The sequence below is a fragment of the Taudactylus pleione genome, unplaced genomic scaffold (genome assembly GCF_031769625.1).
Source record: "Taudactylus pleione unplaced genomic scaffold, aTauple2 ptg000251l, whole genome shotgun sequence".
NCBI lineage: Eukaryota > Metazoa > Chordata > Amphibia > Anura > Myobatrachidae > Taudactylus > Taudactylus pleione.
Genome location: NW_028284653.1, coordinates 3647486 through 3666349, shown reverse-complemented (window position 1 = coordinate 3666349; position 18864 = coordinate 3647486). Strand labels below are relative to the sequence as shown.

The 18864-nt window shown below is 39.6% G+C and overlaps 1 protein-coding gene across 1 annotated transcript in view; it reads right to left on the bottom strand.

Moving 5' to 3' along the window:
• Positions 1-18864, bottom strand: part of LRRK2 (leucine rich repeat kinase 2) — a 247136-nt gene that overhangs the window by 25134 nt on the left and 203138 nt on the right. The window contains exons 44-48 of the mRNA XM_088480191.1: positions 13644-13744; positions 9853-10047; positions 6090-6283; positions 2950-3022; positions 1707-1891 (exon numbers count right to left, since the gene is read on the bottom strand). Coding sequence (XP_088336317.1) covers positions 1707-1891; positions 2950-3022; positions 6090-6283; positions 9853-10047; positions 13644-13744 — 748 coding nt within the window. The remainder of the gene's footprint in view (positions 1-1706; positions 1892-2949; positions 3023-6089; positions 6284-9852; positions 10048-13643; positions 13745-18864) is intronic.

Here is an 18864-nt window from a genome sequence, read left to right as displayed (position 1 = left end):
GACACTTCATCAATTATTTTATCATTTACTGTATATAAGGATGGAGCAATTAAGTCATAACCAAGGAGAATACTGAAGAAACTCCGGGCACTGCTGTTCTTCTGGGCACTGGCAGTTCTGCCCCTTCCGGTATGAGATCATTCGCAGTGCTTTTAGTTTTATATCAATTAATATGGGTATAACCTAGTAATCTGTTTATATCATGACAACATATGTACACTGGTATTATCAGAACTGAAGATGTGCATCCTGCAGATAATAAGTTTGTTAGAAACACTGTTTCAAGGCCAGAAACTCAAAGGAAGACACAGGATACCCCCTGACATTTTCTCACTGAGGCAAGGGTTTGCATAGGTACAGATGTGTCCTCATGCACTATTGCTGCAGTCGCGCTAAACAGTCCCTTCCGGCGCACCAGGTCCCGTGTGACTCTGCTTGCGTTGAGCGCCTTTTTGCCTGAAAATGTGTCTTAGTCACATCACATTGGAGCCTGCACTAATTAATTTGAACGCAGCACTTGTATATCTGTGTGCAACTGAGCCTGAATCTGTATACAATGTGCTACGAGGCAGCTGCCGTGGCTTTTTTCCATGCCAAGTTCAGTTGTGCTTCATTTACAGTCGCACACAGATGTACAAGTGTCACATATAAAATGTATCAGTGCAGTCTCCTGGGGCATCTTAGTTGCATCACATTGTGACTAAGACACATTTTTTAGCAAAAAATACACTTGGCTCTAGCAGAGTCACATGGGACCATGGTATATTAAGGCTTGGTGTATGAGGACACATCTGTAAATTCCGATACACTTACAAAACAATTGCTGTGTATAAGGTGCAATTATCCAGACACATTTTCCAAAACTTGTCATGATTGATTAAACTGCAGCCCCTAAAATTCATCCACCACACTAGGCCTACAGTACATTCACTTATCCCCCATGGTTGTCCGGTCCTGTCTCTCCTCATATGTCCTGCTAACTGCAAGTACTTTGCAGAATTTGACATATACTAATCATGCGCAACTTTATACATTGAAAGATGTATTGTTAAGGTGATTGTTTATTTGATTGGGAGAATAACTGGCGGTGCTTAATACTACTACGCAATACTGAATTTTATATTGTTTTTGACTATTTAAAAAAAAAAAAAACAAGAACAAAAACATTTTGCAGGACATTCCCAAGCAGAAACTAATTCCTCTGAAGCAACAATTTACTTGTGCAAGAGCCAGGAACAAGAGCAGTAGTTTTAAAGCTTCTTATATGGATAGATATATCAGGAAGTGGTGAATATACTATGGCAAATGTTGGTGCCTTATACACAGGAAACCAATACTGGTTGTTTAATATAGCACAGATGTAAAAACTAATGTACATGCTACTGAATTAAATGTAAAAATGTATTAATTTACAATATCATGGACACTTATAAGAGCTACAGTAATTTACAACAGTCCAAGCAGCTAAAAAATTTGGCCCTGAACCACAACAAATTAGACATCTGATTTCAGTGTCAAAATTGTACTAGATTAATAAGAGCTAACTGCTGTTTGCTGTAGTATAATACATTTTGGATTCAAATATTACTAAATATGTTCTAATACTGATGTAATAGAGCCCTGACATCACATGATGTTCAACCTGTCACAGCTGCAAGAAAACAAAAACATAAGGAATGAAATGTAAATTACGAGTTTAAACTCACAGCACAGCAGTTTTTGTATCAATAGTCTTTAGAATGGAAAAGTCACTGGAAAGTAATAAGATTTTTGTTCCACAGATACCCCAGACAGCAGTCTTCTCAGATGAATATGTTGATTCACACAAGCACATCACTGGAGTACTGATATCACCTACATTAAGCACCTTAACAGGAGCTGCATTACTACACTAATTAAACAAAAACAGAAAAAGTAATTAATTATAAAATAAAATACAAATAACAAGCAATGCTCTAAAGCATTTTTGCAATCAAGAAACATTGACAGTAAGTAACAATATTGTAATCAAGGAATATTGTACTCCAAGGGGGTTATGTAAAAGGTCCAGAGATTATGGAGTTTAAAGCAGCAATCAGTTGTAAAACTGGTTTTGCCTTTTAACGGATTGCTGCTTTTAATTTAGCTGTAAACTTGCCGAAATCATGTTGGTTCTTTAATCTCGGAACCCATTAAATAAACCTCCAATGGTTAAAGAATATGTTTTTAAATTCCCTGCAAAATAATGTTTAGTTTACATTATTGCATGGCAAAAATTATTTTATTACACTGGGCCTCATTTATTAATGAGTTTTATCACCAAAAGGAGTGATAAATTTCACTGTGTATTATAAATGGTGCTCCAGCCAATCAGCTCCCAAATGTCAACTATTAGAAAAATGACAGTTGGGAGCTGATTGCCTGAAGCACCATTTATCATACAGTACACCGTGAAATTTATCACTCGTTTTGGTGATAAAGCTAGTTTATAAATGGGGGCCACTGTATGATAAACTGTCCACTAATCCATTAATATCAGTTCAGACAAGCAAAGACAATGGCTAAATTTTTTCCTGGATTATTGAAAACTCAATGACACGAAGCTCTAAACTTAGGAATTAGGCAAATATCCCTTAAAATACATGCCATGGATGAGAATAGTGTATGTTTACATGAGGGATTAATTAGTATATGGATGGGGTGGTAAAAGTAAAGATATGTCAGCAAGATTAACGTATATGGGAGTCAAATTGTTTTACCAGCGATGTTAAATGGTGCAGCAAAAGACAACAGTAATTAAAATAATCTCCTGTGTCACTTTTCAGTTCCTGCCTTAAATATCAGGTAGAATAATAGGTATTCTTCTGTAGATATGACAGTATTTATTAGAAAAAGGTTAAGAAAAGGGCAATCCATTTAAATAATGTGAAAAGACTCATGCCCCATGACAATTAAAAAACTATAACTTACCTTTATTGAAGCATTTTCAAAAATTGCAATAATGCCATTTGCTGTACCAACCATAAGGAAATATTTCTTTTGGCTAAAACAAAGCAAATATAAAGATTACATATTTTATTTTGTGTGTGTGTGCGTGTTTGCGCAGTCCCTTCTTCAGGGTAGATTGCCCTGAACTATTCCCCAAAGAAGCAGTTATTATGGATTTCTGATCAGCCCCTCCCCCCCAACTTTTCTATGAACTGTAATTTTGAAAAAGTTAGATTATTTGCACTCACCGTAAAATGCTTTCCCCCCGAAGTCCACCTGGGGGACACTACGGTAGCTGGGTTAGAAAACTACTATTAGTAGACTCTAACCCAGCTGTAAGTGCTACCGCAGTGTCCCCAGATGGATGATTGAGGAATCCTCACCTCACCCATGATTCATCTCCAAACAAATATGCCTCAGTTAGTTAGTGCGTCAGATTTTATTAGGAGTTGGTACATTATTTAAAGGCAGTGTCCAACTAGTTGAAAAAGGGGATATTTCGATCATTGATATCTATGTGAAAAATGTTCTAAACTACAAAGTCCACACAGAAGTGGATTTAAAACAATATTTTTTTTCTATCACATTTTCACAATGAAAATGTGAAAAAGAGAACTGAAGGATAAGGCCCACATGTACTGTAATAGCCTGCCACTAGACTTTATGCAATAATTCTTTTTAAGGCAGGTTATTTTTGCCTTAAAACAAATTGTCACTTTAAAGAACATTTTAACTAAATTATCGTTTAATTGAGTAATTCTGAAAATCTTTTTCCATAATGTAAATTGGGATGTAGTCGGCATACCGACACTCATGATACTAATGGTCACAAAATCAACAGCGGCATCTAGACTGACAGATTGCGGAGGTAAGTATTAGGGTCATGGAAAAAGTTAGGGTTGGGGAGAGGGTTAGGCACTAGGGGGTAGGTTAAGGACAGGCTGTGGGATACAAAAGTTAGGGTTAGGCTGCGGGAAGGGTGTGTTAGGGGGAGGATTAGGGTAAGGGTTGTGATACTTACAAAAATCTGTCGGGATTCTGACTGTCGGGATACCGTTGTCGGTATTCTGACTATCAGCATCCTGACCATCAGGATCCCGTACCCAACCCTGGAAATTTAGATACATTTCATTTAACTTCTGGCCTCCTGAATTCCTGCCTCGCCCCCTTCAGCTATCCTTAACTTGCCAGTCTCATTTTCCTCTCTCGTCACTTTATCTCTGCCAGTCCACTCCAGTGGATCTCTATTCCCCCAAAAATTTAATTCAAACTCCTCTCACATATAGACCTCTTAACCCTTCTTTTCCACCCAACATCTCGAGTTTAATCTCAACTCACACTCCCTTCGTTTTGCCATTAGCCACCTCCTCTTCACCTCACTGATCACAACCTACCACTTTCATCTTTAGAATTTCTCACGTGCTACCCAAAACCTCTGGAGTACCCTCCAGCACCCAATGAGACTTGCCTACAACCTTCATCTTTTATACATGCCCTTAAAACTCATCTCTTCACTCAAGACTACCAACTCTTCTTCTAACCTTCCAACCTCAGCTATCCTCACCTCGACTCCCCTCTCTCCCGTGTCTGCCTATTCCCTAAAAGGTAAACTATTGCGAATAAGGTCCTCTCCCCTTTGTATGCTCTACATAATAGGGTAAACTGTGCAGTATATTTATGTATATTTGTAAAAATATGTGGTTGATTGTGCCATACTTGCCAGGTCCTGGAGGAGGCAGCCAGTTTGGCACATCGGGGGGGCGGAGGGCTTGGCTGAGATGGGGAGGTCTGGAGGCATGATGATGCAATAGCATCATTGTAGCCCCGCCCAGTTATGCAATAGCAAGATAACAGACATTGAGGAGCGAGGGGTGGAGCCATGATGATGCGATTCAACACAAATTGCGTCATCGGCTGCCTGTGTCACCCACTTCCAGCCCCCAGGAGACTTGACCACCTTTCTGGGTGGCCGGGACTGCCACTCGGTTTTCGGGAGCCTCCCAGCCATTCAGGGAAGGTAAGAAAGTATGGTTTGTACCCATGTCAATTGTTGTAGATGTCACAGCGCTATGAGCCCCATTGTGGCACAATATAAATAAAACAGAATAGTTAAAAAGCTGATTACAGTTCACTTTGAATAAGGGTTTTAAAGGAGCATCAAACCTTCAACATAGTGCGGAATTTGACAAGTGTAGGAGTTGCCCATATCAACCAAGCAGCTTCAAACTACTATTTATCAAGTACATTCTATAAAGTAATAGGTAAAAGCTGATTGGATACTTTTCCACTATTGAGAAGGTTTGATACACCTCCATGCAAGACTGCATTCCTTAAACAACCTCCAGGGAAAACTGTTGACTCCAGTCTGATAACACTGCAGCTGTTATTTGAAATGATTTGCTTTCTTGAAAGGATGCAATCTCTTCAATGTGTCTTGACATGGCATATTATTGTGAAAATGACATATTTGAGATTTAAATAGCCTGCATGTCTGGGAAGTTTAAATAAATTATATTACACTATTATGCCTATGGCTGTACAGCTGTAGATCATTTTACAATTACTGTATCAGGCTGGGAGAGTCATAAGGGTCCCCATACAGAAGTGACGGATCCTGCAACACGGCATCTCTGGATCGGTGAAATCAAACATGTTGGATTTCAATAATTTGCAGATCACGATCAAAATATGATCGGGATTTGCAAACTGGTGAAATTTAACATGGAGAATTTTACCAATCCTCCGACGGATCGCCGAACATCAATGGCTGCTGGTCGGCATTTCTGACTGGCGGATCGGTGTTTCCGGTCTGATCGCAGGATTGCGCAATCTGTTGGTAGGTGTATGGGGGCCTTTACAAGCAGCAGGCCACACAAATCGCAGGATCAAAAGCATACACTGATTATTGAGATATATTAATAAATTCTATTGAACCTGTTATATTTGTTGTTATTATAAAGTATTTCTGTTATAGTCTACTTTTAATTGATATCAGGATTACTACTATACAGATTTTTACATTTTAATTATTACAGTATACAGCGTACATTGTGTTATAATTAAAAGATTGCCAGCTAGCTATTTGATTTTCTGGATCAGATATATAAAGCTTATTATTATACCTCTGCCTTATGACACATGCAAAAAACAAACATGTAACAGAGTCAGGCATTTTCTGAAGTTGATGCTTTGTTTTCAGATCTTCTGTATACGCAGCCACTATGTCACCACACTGTGTTCCTGCTACAATCCAGGGTTGCCTGTCCTCAGGTACAGTCACAAGTGCAAGGCACAGGATCCTACTGTCACAAAAATCCTGTAAGCAAGGTAGGAAAAAAAAAACAATTGCAGAGGTAATAAAAATCATAACAATGCTTGACAAAGACAACATACAAAATATAGATAGGACTTGTTATAGCTGAAGAGGCATACAAGCACACCTATGAATATAAACAAAAATGATATTTTTTATAATACAGCAACATATCCCCCAGAGCTGTACTATAAGGGAAAAGTCCATACAACAACAAAAAAGAACATACAACAAAAAACCAACATGTATGAAAAACAAAGATAGCTATCACTAATCATTTGAGTTTCCAAAACATTAGCAAAAATCCTAAAACGCTTTTATAAACATCTTGCAAATCTTCTCAGTAAACATTATGTTCACATTGTTATTCTGCGCACATCTGCCGATTTTTCAACAGTAATGCTATTGAGTGTCAAAATGTCAACAGCATTTTGACAATGGGACAATATTGATGGTTATAATGTTGTTTAAAGCATTTTAACCATGTAAGAATTATACCTTTATGACAGTAAAGTCTCATGTTTTTAAAGTTATAATGCAGGCACTGTCAAAATGCTTTAAATAACATTTCAACTGCTTCGCCATTGTTTAGTCAACATAATGCTGTAGCTATTTGGACGGTTGACATCATTACTGTATTCCTCATTAGTGTGACTACCACTGTTCTACATAAGTAAATTTCATCCAAATGTAGATGCAGATGTGTGGCTGTCCCTACTAAGCTTTGCTAAACTCACTCAAAAGATGTGATGTGTCATGTTATAGGCTGTCCGTAATGTGCCAGTCCTCTGGAACATGCCTGTTAATCTATATAAAATATGCAAGAAATTGCACTTTCAATAGTGTAAAATTTGCACAAAGATTTGTGTAAGAGTAGAATAATATTAGTAAAAATCTAGCATATTATTAGGGGAATAGTAGCATCATATTAGGGAAAAAGTAGCAAAGAGCATGAAGACTAAAAAAAAAGAAAGCTAGAAATAAATTTGGCACTAGTGTGGCATTGCAAAGCAATCAGCTGCTGCACTTATTAAACAGCCTGGTACTCTGCATATAACAATGAAAAGTAGTGGGTAAATAAGTGCGCTGCAAAACTGCTGTATATATTTAAATATATACAGTTTTGCAGCGCACTTATTTACCCATTAGCGTGAAGACTAATCAACATTGCTGAATATACAGAAAACAACAAAGAAAATCATGTTGTCATACTGTACATTGTTGGTTGTAACATGTCTTAGAGCACTATATTATATGTTACATCACTATATTATATGTATGACATGATTTTTCCATGTTTAGCAGAATTGTTAGTCTTCTGTATAGACAGCAATTAGTCTTCACGCTTTTTACTACTTTTTCATATATGAGGCTACATTTCCCTTATAGTTATGCTACTTGTTTGCTAATATTATGCTACTTTTACACAAATATTTGTGCAAATGAAAATGCTATGTTAAGTATGGTACAGTAGTGTCAGAAGTGCGACAATACTGTACACTCGCAAATCCTTAGGGCAAGATCTGCCGCCACTCTAGTAAATACAGTATGTGCATTGCTGAGAACAAAGCTGAGTAAGGACACATCTGTAGCTAGTATGTGTCAGCTACATTACACAATGAAGCACAGAACACTGGTTTTATCATTGTGATTGGTTACTGTCCGGGTCAGTATGGACCAAGTTGCTTATAGAAGCCTGAGTGCCTGAAATAAACAAATAGAGCAGTGCTTTCTCTAACTAACACATTCATCATAGGTGCTGGAAAGTAAAGAGACGATCTAAGACATTATGTGGCAGATTCAGAGTTGCACAAAAGGCGGCTGTAGTTACACTCACACAACATGCATGGAATTACAGATGTGTTCCTATACACTATCAGGGGCGTAGAGAGCCACGCCGGGCCCAGGTGAAGTGGAGGCGTGGCCTAATAGTAAATAGTACCCGCCCCCCCCCCCCCCCTCTTGTCGCCCCTGTACAATATTGCTGCATTCGCAGCAAACAGCCCTTCTCAGTGCACCAGGTCCCGTGCGACCACTGATCGTCTTTTTCAATGGAAAATGTGTCTTAATCGCAAAACGGAGGCAGCAAACTCCTTCACGAGACTGCACTGATTATTTGTATATGTGACACCTGTATATCCTTGCAAGACTGAGTTTGAATCTGTATACGAAGTGCTACGATGCAGTGGGCGAGGCTTTTTTCCACGCCAAGTTCCACTGTGCTCTGTATACAGATTCAGTTGCACACAGATATACAATTATTACATATCAAATTAATCTGTGCAGTCGCATGAAGCGGTTTGTCACATCATTTGTGACTAAGTGCTGGATTCAATTGGCCGCCGCAGTAATTAACCATGGGCTAATTCAGTGTCTGAGGCTATTCAATTGAAGCCCACAGACTGCACTTAACAATGATATCTGTTAGAGCATCAGAAAGCCTTGTTAAGTGCCCTTATCTTGGCTGCTGCAATCACGGTAACCCATAGCTCCGGGGACTTATCCCAGAATCTATATAAAGTGTGTTAGCCATGAATTTACCGCGCAAGGAAAAAGGCTTATAAATTAATAGCTCCGGGTGTAATCTGGCCTCGAGATGCATTTTTGGGCAAAAAAGTGAAAGACAAGTGCTACGGGACCTAGCCACTCACATGCACCGGGTGTCTTGCGCTGCATGGAATATTGAGGCTAAGTGTATAAGGACACATCTGTAAATGAGGCTCGTATGCTATGTTGTAATATGTATGCGACTGTACTGCCCCTATCCGTATGCTTGGTCAAATAGCACGCACTTGCACCAAACTTATACCTAGAGCATGAGATCCATCTGACAACAGACAGATCTCTGCGCACACATAACTCAGCATAATGTATCCTGCATTTTCATCTATATGTGTGAACTGCTCATTGGTGCCCAGTTACGCACAATCCGCTACAAGTAGATGTTAATGAAATACGTACGACGCTGCTGAACATAAAGTATGCACATATGGTTGACTGAGCAGCATCCACAGTGCTGTGGGCAGCACAGACGGTGTAATGGGTAGCGTTACTGCCTCACAGCACTGAGGTTGCGGGTTCAATTCCCACCATGGCCCTAACTGTGCGGAGTTTGTATATTCCTGTGTTTGCGCGGGTTTCCTCCGGGTTCCTACCACACTCCAAAAATATACTGGTAGGTTAATTGGCTCCCAGCAAAAATTAACCCTAGTGTGTATGTGTATGAGCGTGTGTTAGGGAATATAGATTGTAAGCTCCACTGGGGCAGGGACTGATGTGAATGTCCAAATATTCTCTGTAAAGCGCTGCGGAATATGTGTGCGCTATATAAATAACTGGTAATAACTGGTAATAATAATAAAATTCAATTTAAAATACAGCAAGATTGTACGCAGAACTTTCGTGCAACTATGAATCGGACAGTATTGCATTAGTTCGTGGTTGTTAGGGTAATGAAGGAGTTGTAAATCAACAAAATTACATATATTAAATTATCATTATGGAGCCAATGTAAAAACAAAATAAATAAATGTGGCTGTGCCCGCAATCATGCATCCTGACAGCAGAATTACCTCATATGTATGTCCACCTTTTATTACATTTAAACATGATATTTGTCCTTTTTCAGTACTACCACTTCCAACCCAAACAGTGGGATTCTTGAAGCGCGGACTGGCAGCTACTAGGCACTCAGCTGTTAAAGGGCTCGGTATCACAAGATTCCTCATTAAACACAGGAGGTCTGCAGAGTTCAAGATCTCATAAACCTGTAGAACACAGAAGAGAAGGCCAGAATAGCTTTTTATTCTGCATTTCCAAAATCCAAAGTGTCATCACTATTTTTACACTCTAAAGTTACAGAAACTTGTCCATAACTTCCTTCACACACAACAGTAAGTGCTGCTCACCTAAACCAAACTTCCTATATTACAAAATAATTTGATTCACTACTCCAAAGTTTTCAGAAAACTATACAAATTGCTCTGATAAAAAACAGTTTAAAATTGTTTTATATTAGATAATTATACTGCTTTAAAATCATTAATGAAGCAGAAAGCCTTTATAAATTACTACAGTATGTGTAAGTGTAACAAAGATGTCACCATTTCAAGATTGTGTTGAACAAATATTGGGGGGAATTCAATTGTTTTATCACAGTGTTTTTACCAGTGATAAACATGTGTTTAAGTGTTTAAGTGTGATAAATTGTCTATTCAAGCACATATACAAAAACAATAATAAGCCTCTCATTACTTCATAAATAAATTAAAAAAATAATAAGCTTGCCCTTCAGCCTGTTTGGGTACCAACAATTCCTATTTGGTAAAATGTACTTACACGTTTGTTAATGCAAGCTGCATTATTCTATTAGATGAACTTTTCAGGTTTAGTGACCTACAGCTCCTGTACTTGTTTGAGAAGTTTTTTTTTTTTAAATAAGAGTATTCATAATAAATAATAGCATCACTATTCAAGAGAGTTAATTTGCAATACATGCAAGTGGAAGTATGACTACAAGTAATGGAATATAACCTCTAAAGAGTAAATATTTAAAGATGTAATCAACACTGTTCAAATCCTTTTGAGCTTCCTGGCTATCCTTCCTCAGTGCCAATACAAACAACACCTACAGTACATTAAAGCAAACACATACTGGAACATCACATGCAGAAAAGTTAATTAAAATGTGACAGTACCTACGACAAGGGTAGGGCTTAAAAGTCATGGTGCTCCTTTTACCTTTCTAACCTTTTTTTCAAATATTTATTAAATAAAGCAGTAGCATTTTTATTTAGCAAAATAATGTAAATATTAAGAATTTCTCTATAATGCAAATTACAATAAACACAACAAAAAAACTCAATAAATTTGCTAAGAAAGATGATTTTGGGGTACTTTGAATTAAAGAAAAAAATGATAATCAATTATTTTTCAATTAAAAAAATATTGTCATTAAATTTGGGGTGCCTCAACTAACGAAGAAGTTGATTAGGGGTAATTTGAGGACTTTTTTTTACCCCCCAAAAATTACATGTAATTATTGGACTAATTAAGCTAATTGGAAACTTCCAGTTGCCTAATTAACCATTAGGGGGGGATCCAAGGAGTTGAGCACAGTGTCCTGACATTTTACCATTAAAATTAAGATTTTTCCTTTCCATCTCCCAACCCTCAGGGAGGTGAGAATTGAAGGATGTGAATTCAGTCTCACTGGTTCAGTGCAAGTTGCTAATTTGATTGCAAAATTAATTCACTGTGCGAGAAAATAGCAACTCATGCAATTTTGCACCCAATAGGATTGACCCCTTAGAAAAAATGTATGTTATATTTGTAAGTGGTAAATTAGGGGCTTGGGAAGTTGTTTATTTTAACTATTTTTGGCATGATAATATTATGGAGAATGAACATTTACACTATAGATCCCTTTCTAGTTAATTACTCAAGTACTCACAGTGCTTTTGAGCAGGGTCTGGAAGCTGCTGTACACCCCCATATAAGCATCAGCCTTTCGTTGACTAGTCTAGGGCTGCTTTTCACTACAACAAAAAGGACCCAATGCTCAAAAAGAACTCAATGCTTCTGGTCTATTTGTTATAGCGGAAACTAATCCAGGTTGTCTAGCGGTTGTCTGGGGCTGAATAAGAAATTAAGATGGTGGCATACTGCCTATTTTTTATCTTTAATTAACCAATGAAGCATCTGTGATCCGAGCAACTTTGACTTCTAATCACTTGCAGTTCTCCACTATTCAGCTGAATGTATTTTTCTGCAAATAACTGACCTATGCTCAGACAACAATTAAAGGCAGGGAACAATCCAAAACCATGTTCATGGAGGAGATTGCAGCTCCTGATTTACCCTCCCAGTGAATCAGGAGCTGAATTCTTACACAGCCACTTTAAAGTAATGAATTTAAAGGGGCATATTGCATTGGCAGCATGATTTTTGCAGTAAAAATTACAAATATCACAACCAATTTTTAATTACCGTGGACATGCGCTTTCCCAAAACCCGCAATATACAATTTAAAAAAAATGGTTGCTGTAATTTTTACTGCACGGGTAATTAAAAAATAAATTACCTAGAAGAGGTGCTTGATCCTATCAGGATGCTCAGTTAATGCCAGGGTGCGGGGATAGATGTACAGTGCGGCAAGAGGAGATGTGCCAGGGAAGTAGTCCTTCCTCATCCACACACAATTTACTCTATTATCAGTGTATACAGAGGGCATGAGCATGATACATACATTTCAATACTGATCATCACTAGGCACATCAATGGCTGCCATGTACAAGCTGCTGGGGGTGACAGGCAGGTCTGTGCTCACATCAGGATGCCCCAAGCAGCCGCAGATCCTCCCACGCTCCACATGCAAGGGCACAATATAACACACAAACTGTGCCAGCTCACCTGGGTCATTGTGTGGAGGGGACGGGCTGCTTTTATAGGTTCCATAGGGGCTATAGGAGCCGCTGCCAGTTCGTAGGACGGCAGAGTAAGAGATGTCATTGATGCCTCTGGTGTGGAACTGACAAGATCCCAGCTGCCCATACAGGGAGACCCTGCTGCAGTTGCTGGCTGGTGTAGTAGCTGCATTCCGTGGACGTGGACACGGGCAGAGTGGGGGACTCCTGGGGCTTGTGCAGGCTGTGGTGGTAGCTCCTGGAGGTCATTTATTTGGAATGCATAATTGACACACTGTCTTCTCCAGGTGCGCTCTGCTATATACGTGACACTCCATGAGTATCCAGCTGCACTATTGTGTCTACTTTATTATCTGTCACCTAACACAGCAATCACCCAACTATACAGCCGGCTCTTGTAGCGTGACAGCACACAGAGGTCATGCAACAGCTCGGCTACAGGAGACTTTTAGCAGCTTCACACAAGACTACCCCCCACACTCACCCTTTACCTTACATGGTGGCAGTGAGGCAACTTCTCTCACAGAGCAATCATGCAGATCCCAGGCTGGGTAGCGTGCAGACAAAACCCCTCATGACTGCATGTAGGTGTGGCAGCGGACAGGGCATTAATGACTAATTAAGACAATTGGAAACCTCCAATTGTCTAATTAGTCATTAGAGGGGGTGTCCAGGGGTTCCTGAAACAAGTCCTTACAATTTTTCTATAAAATAATGATTTTTGAAAAAATGGATTTGCTCTAAAGCTGCAAAAAAAAAAAGCAGCGTCAATCTCTACAGCGCTTGATTTTTTTGCAGGCAATTGAATAGGAAAAACCTGGCACCGTGGGGTATGTCAGATCTTGGCAAATTCAGTTCATTAGATTCCAAAAAAAAATTATAATATCTATTTTCATACATTTTAACTGTATAAGAAAAACACTTAGCTAAAAGAGTACCTTGGCTGATGTAGGTCGTTCTTGGGGATTTTCTTTTAAGCATTTCTTAATCAGCACTTCAACTTCTGGCCATGCAGCACAATTATATTCTTTGACTGGATCTAGAAAAATAATTTAAACAAACACTGTAATTATATAACTTTTATATACAGTATACATGCATATATTTTCTTAAAATACATACTTCTATTTATCTAACTAGAAGTTGAACTGTATAGTCTAAAGGCGGGTATCCACTACTACATATACAAACGAGAGCACGATTACGACATTGCTGTCGTGCTCTCGTTTGTGTATCTAGTGATGTGCCTAGACTGCACGTTCACGGGATCGTCAGGTTGAGCAGTATGTACGGGCGACGATAGATGTCGGAAGCGACCAGCGTGCACGCGCATCACTGGTTGCTTCCGTCCAAAACATAATTCATGCGCGATCTGCAAGCGATTGCACGATAAAGATGTTGTTATCGTGAAATCACTTGCTAAAATCGCCTAGTGGATAAACCCCCCCTTAACAAAGTATGATGTAGCTAAATAATTATATTTTGTAAAGTCAACGAACTCTAGTTAAAAACAAATATGATTTAATGTCACTGTTGAATGCATGCAACAATTTCACTATCTCTGGGCAAACATAATATTTACACAAGATTAGACATCCCGCAAAGTCAACATTCAGTGTCAGAAAATGTAGGAACTAGCTGTTGAAAGGACTCAATGTTTTACTAGGAAAAAAAAAAAAATTCACATTACTACCTTAAGGTGAGTACACACCTGACAGATATATCTGCAGATGATGATTGTTCATACACACTCAACAACCATCATCTGCTTCTGCCCTTGGGTCCCGGCGGCAGAGGGGCGGTATCTCGGGATCCGGTGGCCAGTGGGTGGGTCGGGGGCGGGTCCCGTCCCCTTCCTCGCGGCTGCCGCTGTGTTTGTCTGCCAACCGCCCGTACACACCTGCCGATGGACAGATATGTCTGTACACATATCTTTCCATTGGCTGTGCAGCACAGCCAATGCGATAGGTCGGTGAACAACGACGTTCATTGCCATATCGCGGCTACACACGGACAGACGTGCAGCAGATATATTGGCCAATGTATCTGTCAATGTGTAATCCAGCATTAGACTTGCTGAAAATAAAAAGTATACCCAAGTTAATTTTTAAGTTGTATTCAAACTCCTTAAAACTAACATCTAATACTGTTTTGTTTGCTTGAAGTTTAATGGAGCAAATTTTCATAGAGTAAAGCTGGGTACACACATCTGCGGTCAATTTGACTCCTGACCGACCAGTTGGTCTGACATTGGACAAGTGTGTACCCTCACTCATCAGACTGGTTGAGCTGATCCTAGTCACCTTGTCAAGTCAAATGGATTTTAAACATGTTTAAAAACCAGGAGACCAGACCAGTGATTAGCCAAGCAATATACAGGTATGTAGGCTGCTGAGGCTGGATCTGCCAATCGATTTCCGGTCCTGGCAGCTCAGCACACCATCTGCAGCAGCTGTCAGCAGGGAACATGCCAATATCAGCGGCACTGCCTGGCTTAATAGCTGCAGCATCCAGGCATAGCAGTAGTGCTCCAGAGGGATCCTGACACCATCCAGGAATGCAACGGGATCGACGGAGGCTGCTGGCATGGTGGCAGGCCTCCAGTCCCCACCAGCCATTACTGCAGAGTTAGGCAGCAGACCGTAGGTTTCACCGCTGCCCTATGTGCGCAATGGCATCGTGGCCCAACTCAAAAATGGAGTAGTCCTCTGTAATTAGCTCGCTCATGGTGTCATTTTTGAAATTCAAGATGACTGTAGCGAGCCAATAGCGGCTCACTGCATCATAGCCCCAACCCACTTGGGCTGGCTAATTTTAACCAGAACGAGGCAGCAAATGGCATTCCGACAGCAGGGAAGGAGCAGGCAAGAGCTCCCGAAGACAGAAGAGGTCGGAGGTCCTCAGAGCCGGCGGCCACACAAAAGAGCTTAAAGGACGTTGGTGAGGGTGCTGGTCGATAAATTACTACAACAATCAATGTCCTGTGTTTATTTAAATATTTTCTTTACAGGTGGACTACAGGTGCCCGCGGGCTCTTAAATGTCCGGGCATGCTGGTGCATATTGTTCCAAAAGTGCCGGCATGCTGGGGAAGGTTGTGTGGGACCTGTTATCCACCTGTAAAGAACAATGTTATATTTTTTAACACCATGAACCCCGCACCCACCACCACCTATTTTCCAACACCAGATCAGGCACAGAGGTCAAGGGCTGGTTACGTATTCGGAGGAGGAAACCCCATGCATTTTTTTAGCCTGCACAGATCATACTGTGCAGAGCAGCTCTGCCCCTTATTATGTAAATGTGTGTGAGAGCTGGTCTGCCAAACATTGGATGAGTGTGTATGGTGATAGAATCCTTCCAGCAGACTGTTTCAGCAGATGCAGATTGGGGGTCTGCTACAAATTTATCATGTGTGTATACATAGATTCAATGTAGAATCTGCAACCGGGTGTGCAGAAGGATTGCATAAACAGTCTGATCTGGAGTCTGAACTACAGTGGATTGGATAAGTGTTTACCCAACTTAACACACACTCCAACATAACAAAGCAGGCTTTCAGACATAAGCTAAGCTGACATACAAAGGTAGTCAGACGTAAACCAATACATACACAGCAGCAGAAAAGGTAAAAAAATTAGATAACAGAAGCAGATCACACAAAATATTTTAAAAAATCTAAATGATTTAGAATTAAACTTGCTTGTAAGAACCTCTGTCGTCCTGACAAACTAAATACTGGTGGTCTGTCAGCATAATTATTTGTTGTGCGGCACCTTCTAACAGAGGTCTCCACTCAGTAATAGCAGCCACAATGGCTAACATCTAATTTTCCTCATCATAGTTCTATTCTGAGGCATTAATGTGGCAAGAGAAAAATAGCACCAGTGCAATAACAAAAGCTCATATACTATGACAGTAATTCCCGGTCAACAGAACCCAAACATTATTAAACATCATGAGGTCTTCAGTGAAGCAAAAGCTCTCTTAGCTTCTGGATACTATGTTAAAGGTCATCCCTTCCCAAGTAACTTAATGATAAGAAAATCAATTTTAGAAGAATCTATAGACATTGATAAAAATATAGTAAAAAATATAAAGTCAGTATATTACAGCCTGAATATTACAGGGACAAAGTTATAGACCTAGAGTTCAGATGATTTAGCTCAGAAAAACAATCAATGTTTGATCGAACTCACACTTTTCTTATTTAATATATAGGTGACATCTACCAAAACATTCCAGGACAACTCAAAACTCCTTGATGCTCTTCTAGTTATTTTGAGAAAATTTCTATAGCAATGAAATAAAAAGTATGGTTGAATTAATCAATAAAAATTTAATTTATGAAGTGTTGCAAGTACACTAAATAGTCCAGAATGCATCGTCAGATATTTATAATCTATTTATCTATACTAAGGATATCATGACTTTTGGTATCACAAAGGTCAGATAATTTTTTAGATTGTGTCAGTAACTATTCTAGCACCGGTTTTGTGTAGCCAACCAAGGCATTCCCAAAGTAATAAGAAACAGATGAAAAGTTAAGAATCTCTTAATAATTCAATCAATTATTATATCAGACGCTCAATTTCATGGAGTAGCCTGGACCTGTTTACAAAACTGTACACTCCACGTCTTCCTTAATACTAACAATTACATTTACATATATACATTTGTTAAGCATACAATGTGGGTAATTCAATTAGCCCTGATAAATTATCGGGCGAGAAAAGAGAGGTAATCTGGGGCTTTAGCGCCACAGACTATTCAATTAGACACCCTTTTTCTCCCGATGTCTGTGTTAATGCACTTTAAATGAACGGGTTAACGGGCGTTAGCCCCTGGAATCTGTGATAAGTTAATGGATTCGGGCGTTAAGTGCCTGTTATCCCCCGATAACAGCACACTTTTCGGGGATTTATTTTCGGGTTTCATGAGACCCGAAAGAGATTCCTGTTAAGTGGAGCTAATTGAATAGCCCCCAGGGGATCAATTAGTGCAAGGTAATTAACCGCTGCTAATTGAATTCCCCCCCAATGTCTACAAAATTGCCATTCATCCCAACATCCATCATGGCTGAAAATTAAGTCCAATAAGAACTAATCAGGAATCAAACTGGAATAAAAATATTCAAGTTATTACTTTGTTTATTCCTCTCAGTACAGCTGGTAATGACAGACTACAGATCATTGCATTTGAGGGCTGTGGCATCTCAGAACTTACAGCTTCCTGATCGGAAGAGTCAGCTTCTGCCAATATGACCACTGTTGAAGTTTTTTAAGACAATTTGACACACGGGCACTATACAATACAGAAAAAACTTTGGCGCTAATAACGGAATGGCTATAATGTGCAGTTCAACTTTCTCCTTAGATGTAATGCTGGCAGAAATTTTACAATCCCTTTTTATACCAGAGTTTTGCCGGCTTAATACATATCCAAATAGCAACCACACGTAACAGTCACTAAAAGTCACTTGGTAAATAGAAGCAATTGTAACTTTTAATAAAAAATGTGACTATATAAATATAACATCCGCATAGTTACTCAGCCTTATGCTGATTGTTCACCTCACAATCTGGGTACCGCTGCAGCCGGGACCCAGCTGATTTACAGCTGCTGTGCGGCTTGGTCTCCCTTAGACTGCAACTGTGTGTGTTGTTCCAACTGCAGCAGTCAGGATCTTAGGAGACCACCCGGCTTGATGATAGGTCAGTAATTAATATACCAAGGTATGAACTCCACAAGACCTCTGAAGAAGGTGCCCTATAGTATCTGGCACCAAAATGTTATCAGCTGATCCTTTAAGTCCTGTAAGTTGCAAGGTGGGGCCTCCTGAACAACTATTGCACTGTGCCAGGGAACATTATCCTGCTGAAAGAGGCCACTGCCATCGGAGATTGTTGTTGCCATAAAGGGGTGTACTTAGTCTGCAACCATGTACAGTTAGGTGGCACGTGTCAAAATAACATCAACATGAATGCCAGGACCCAAGGTTTCTCAGCAAAACATTGCCCGAAGCATCACATTGCCTCCGCTAGCTTATCTTCTTCCCATAATGCATCCTAGTGCCATCTATTCCCCAGGTGAACAACACACACGCACCCGGTTGTCCATGTGATCTTTCGGCTGTGCAAAGGGGACAGCATGGGCACTC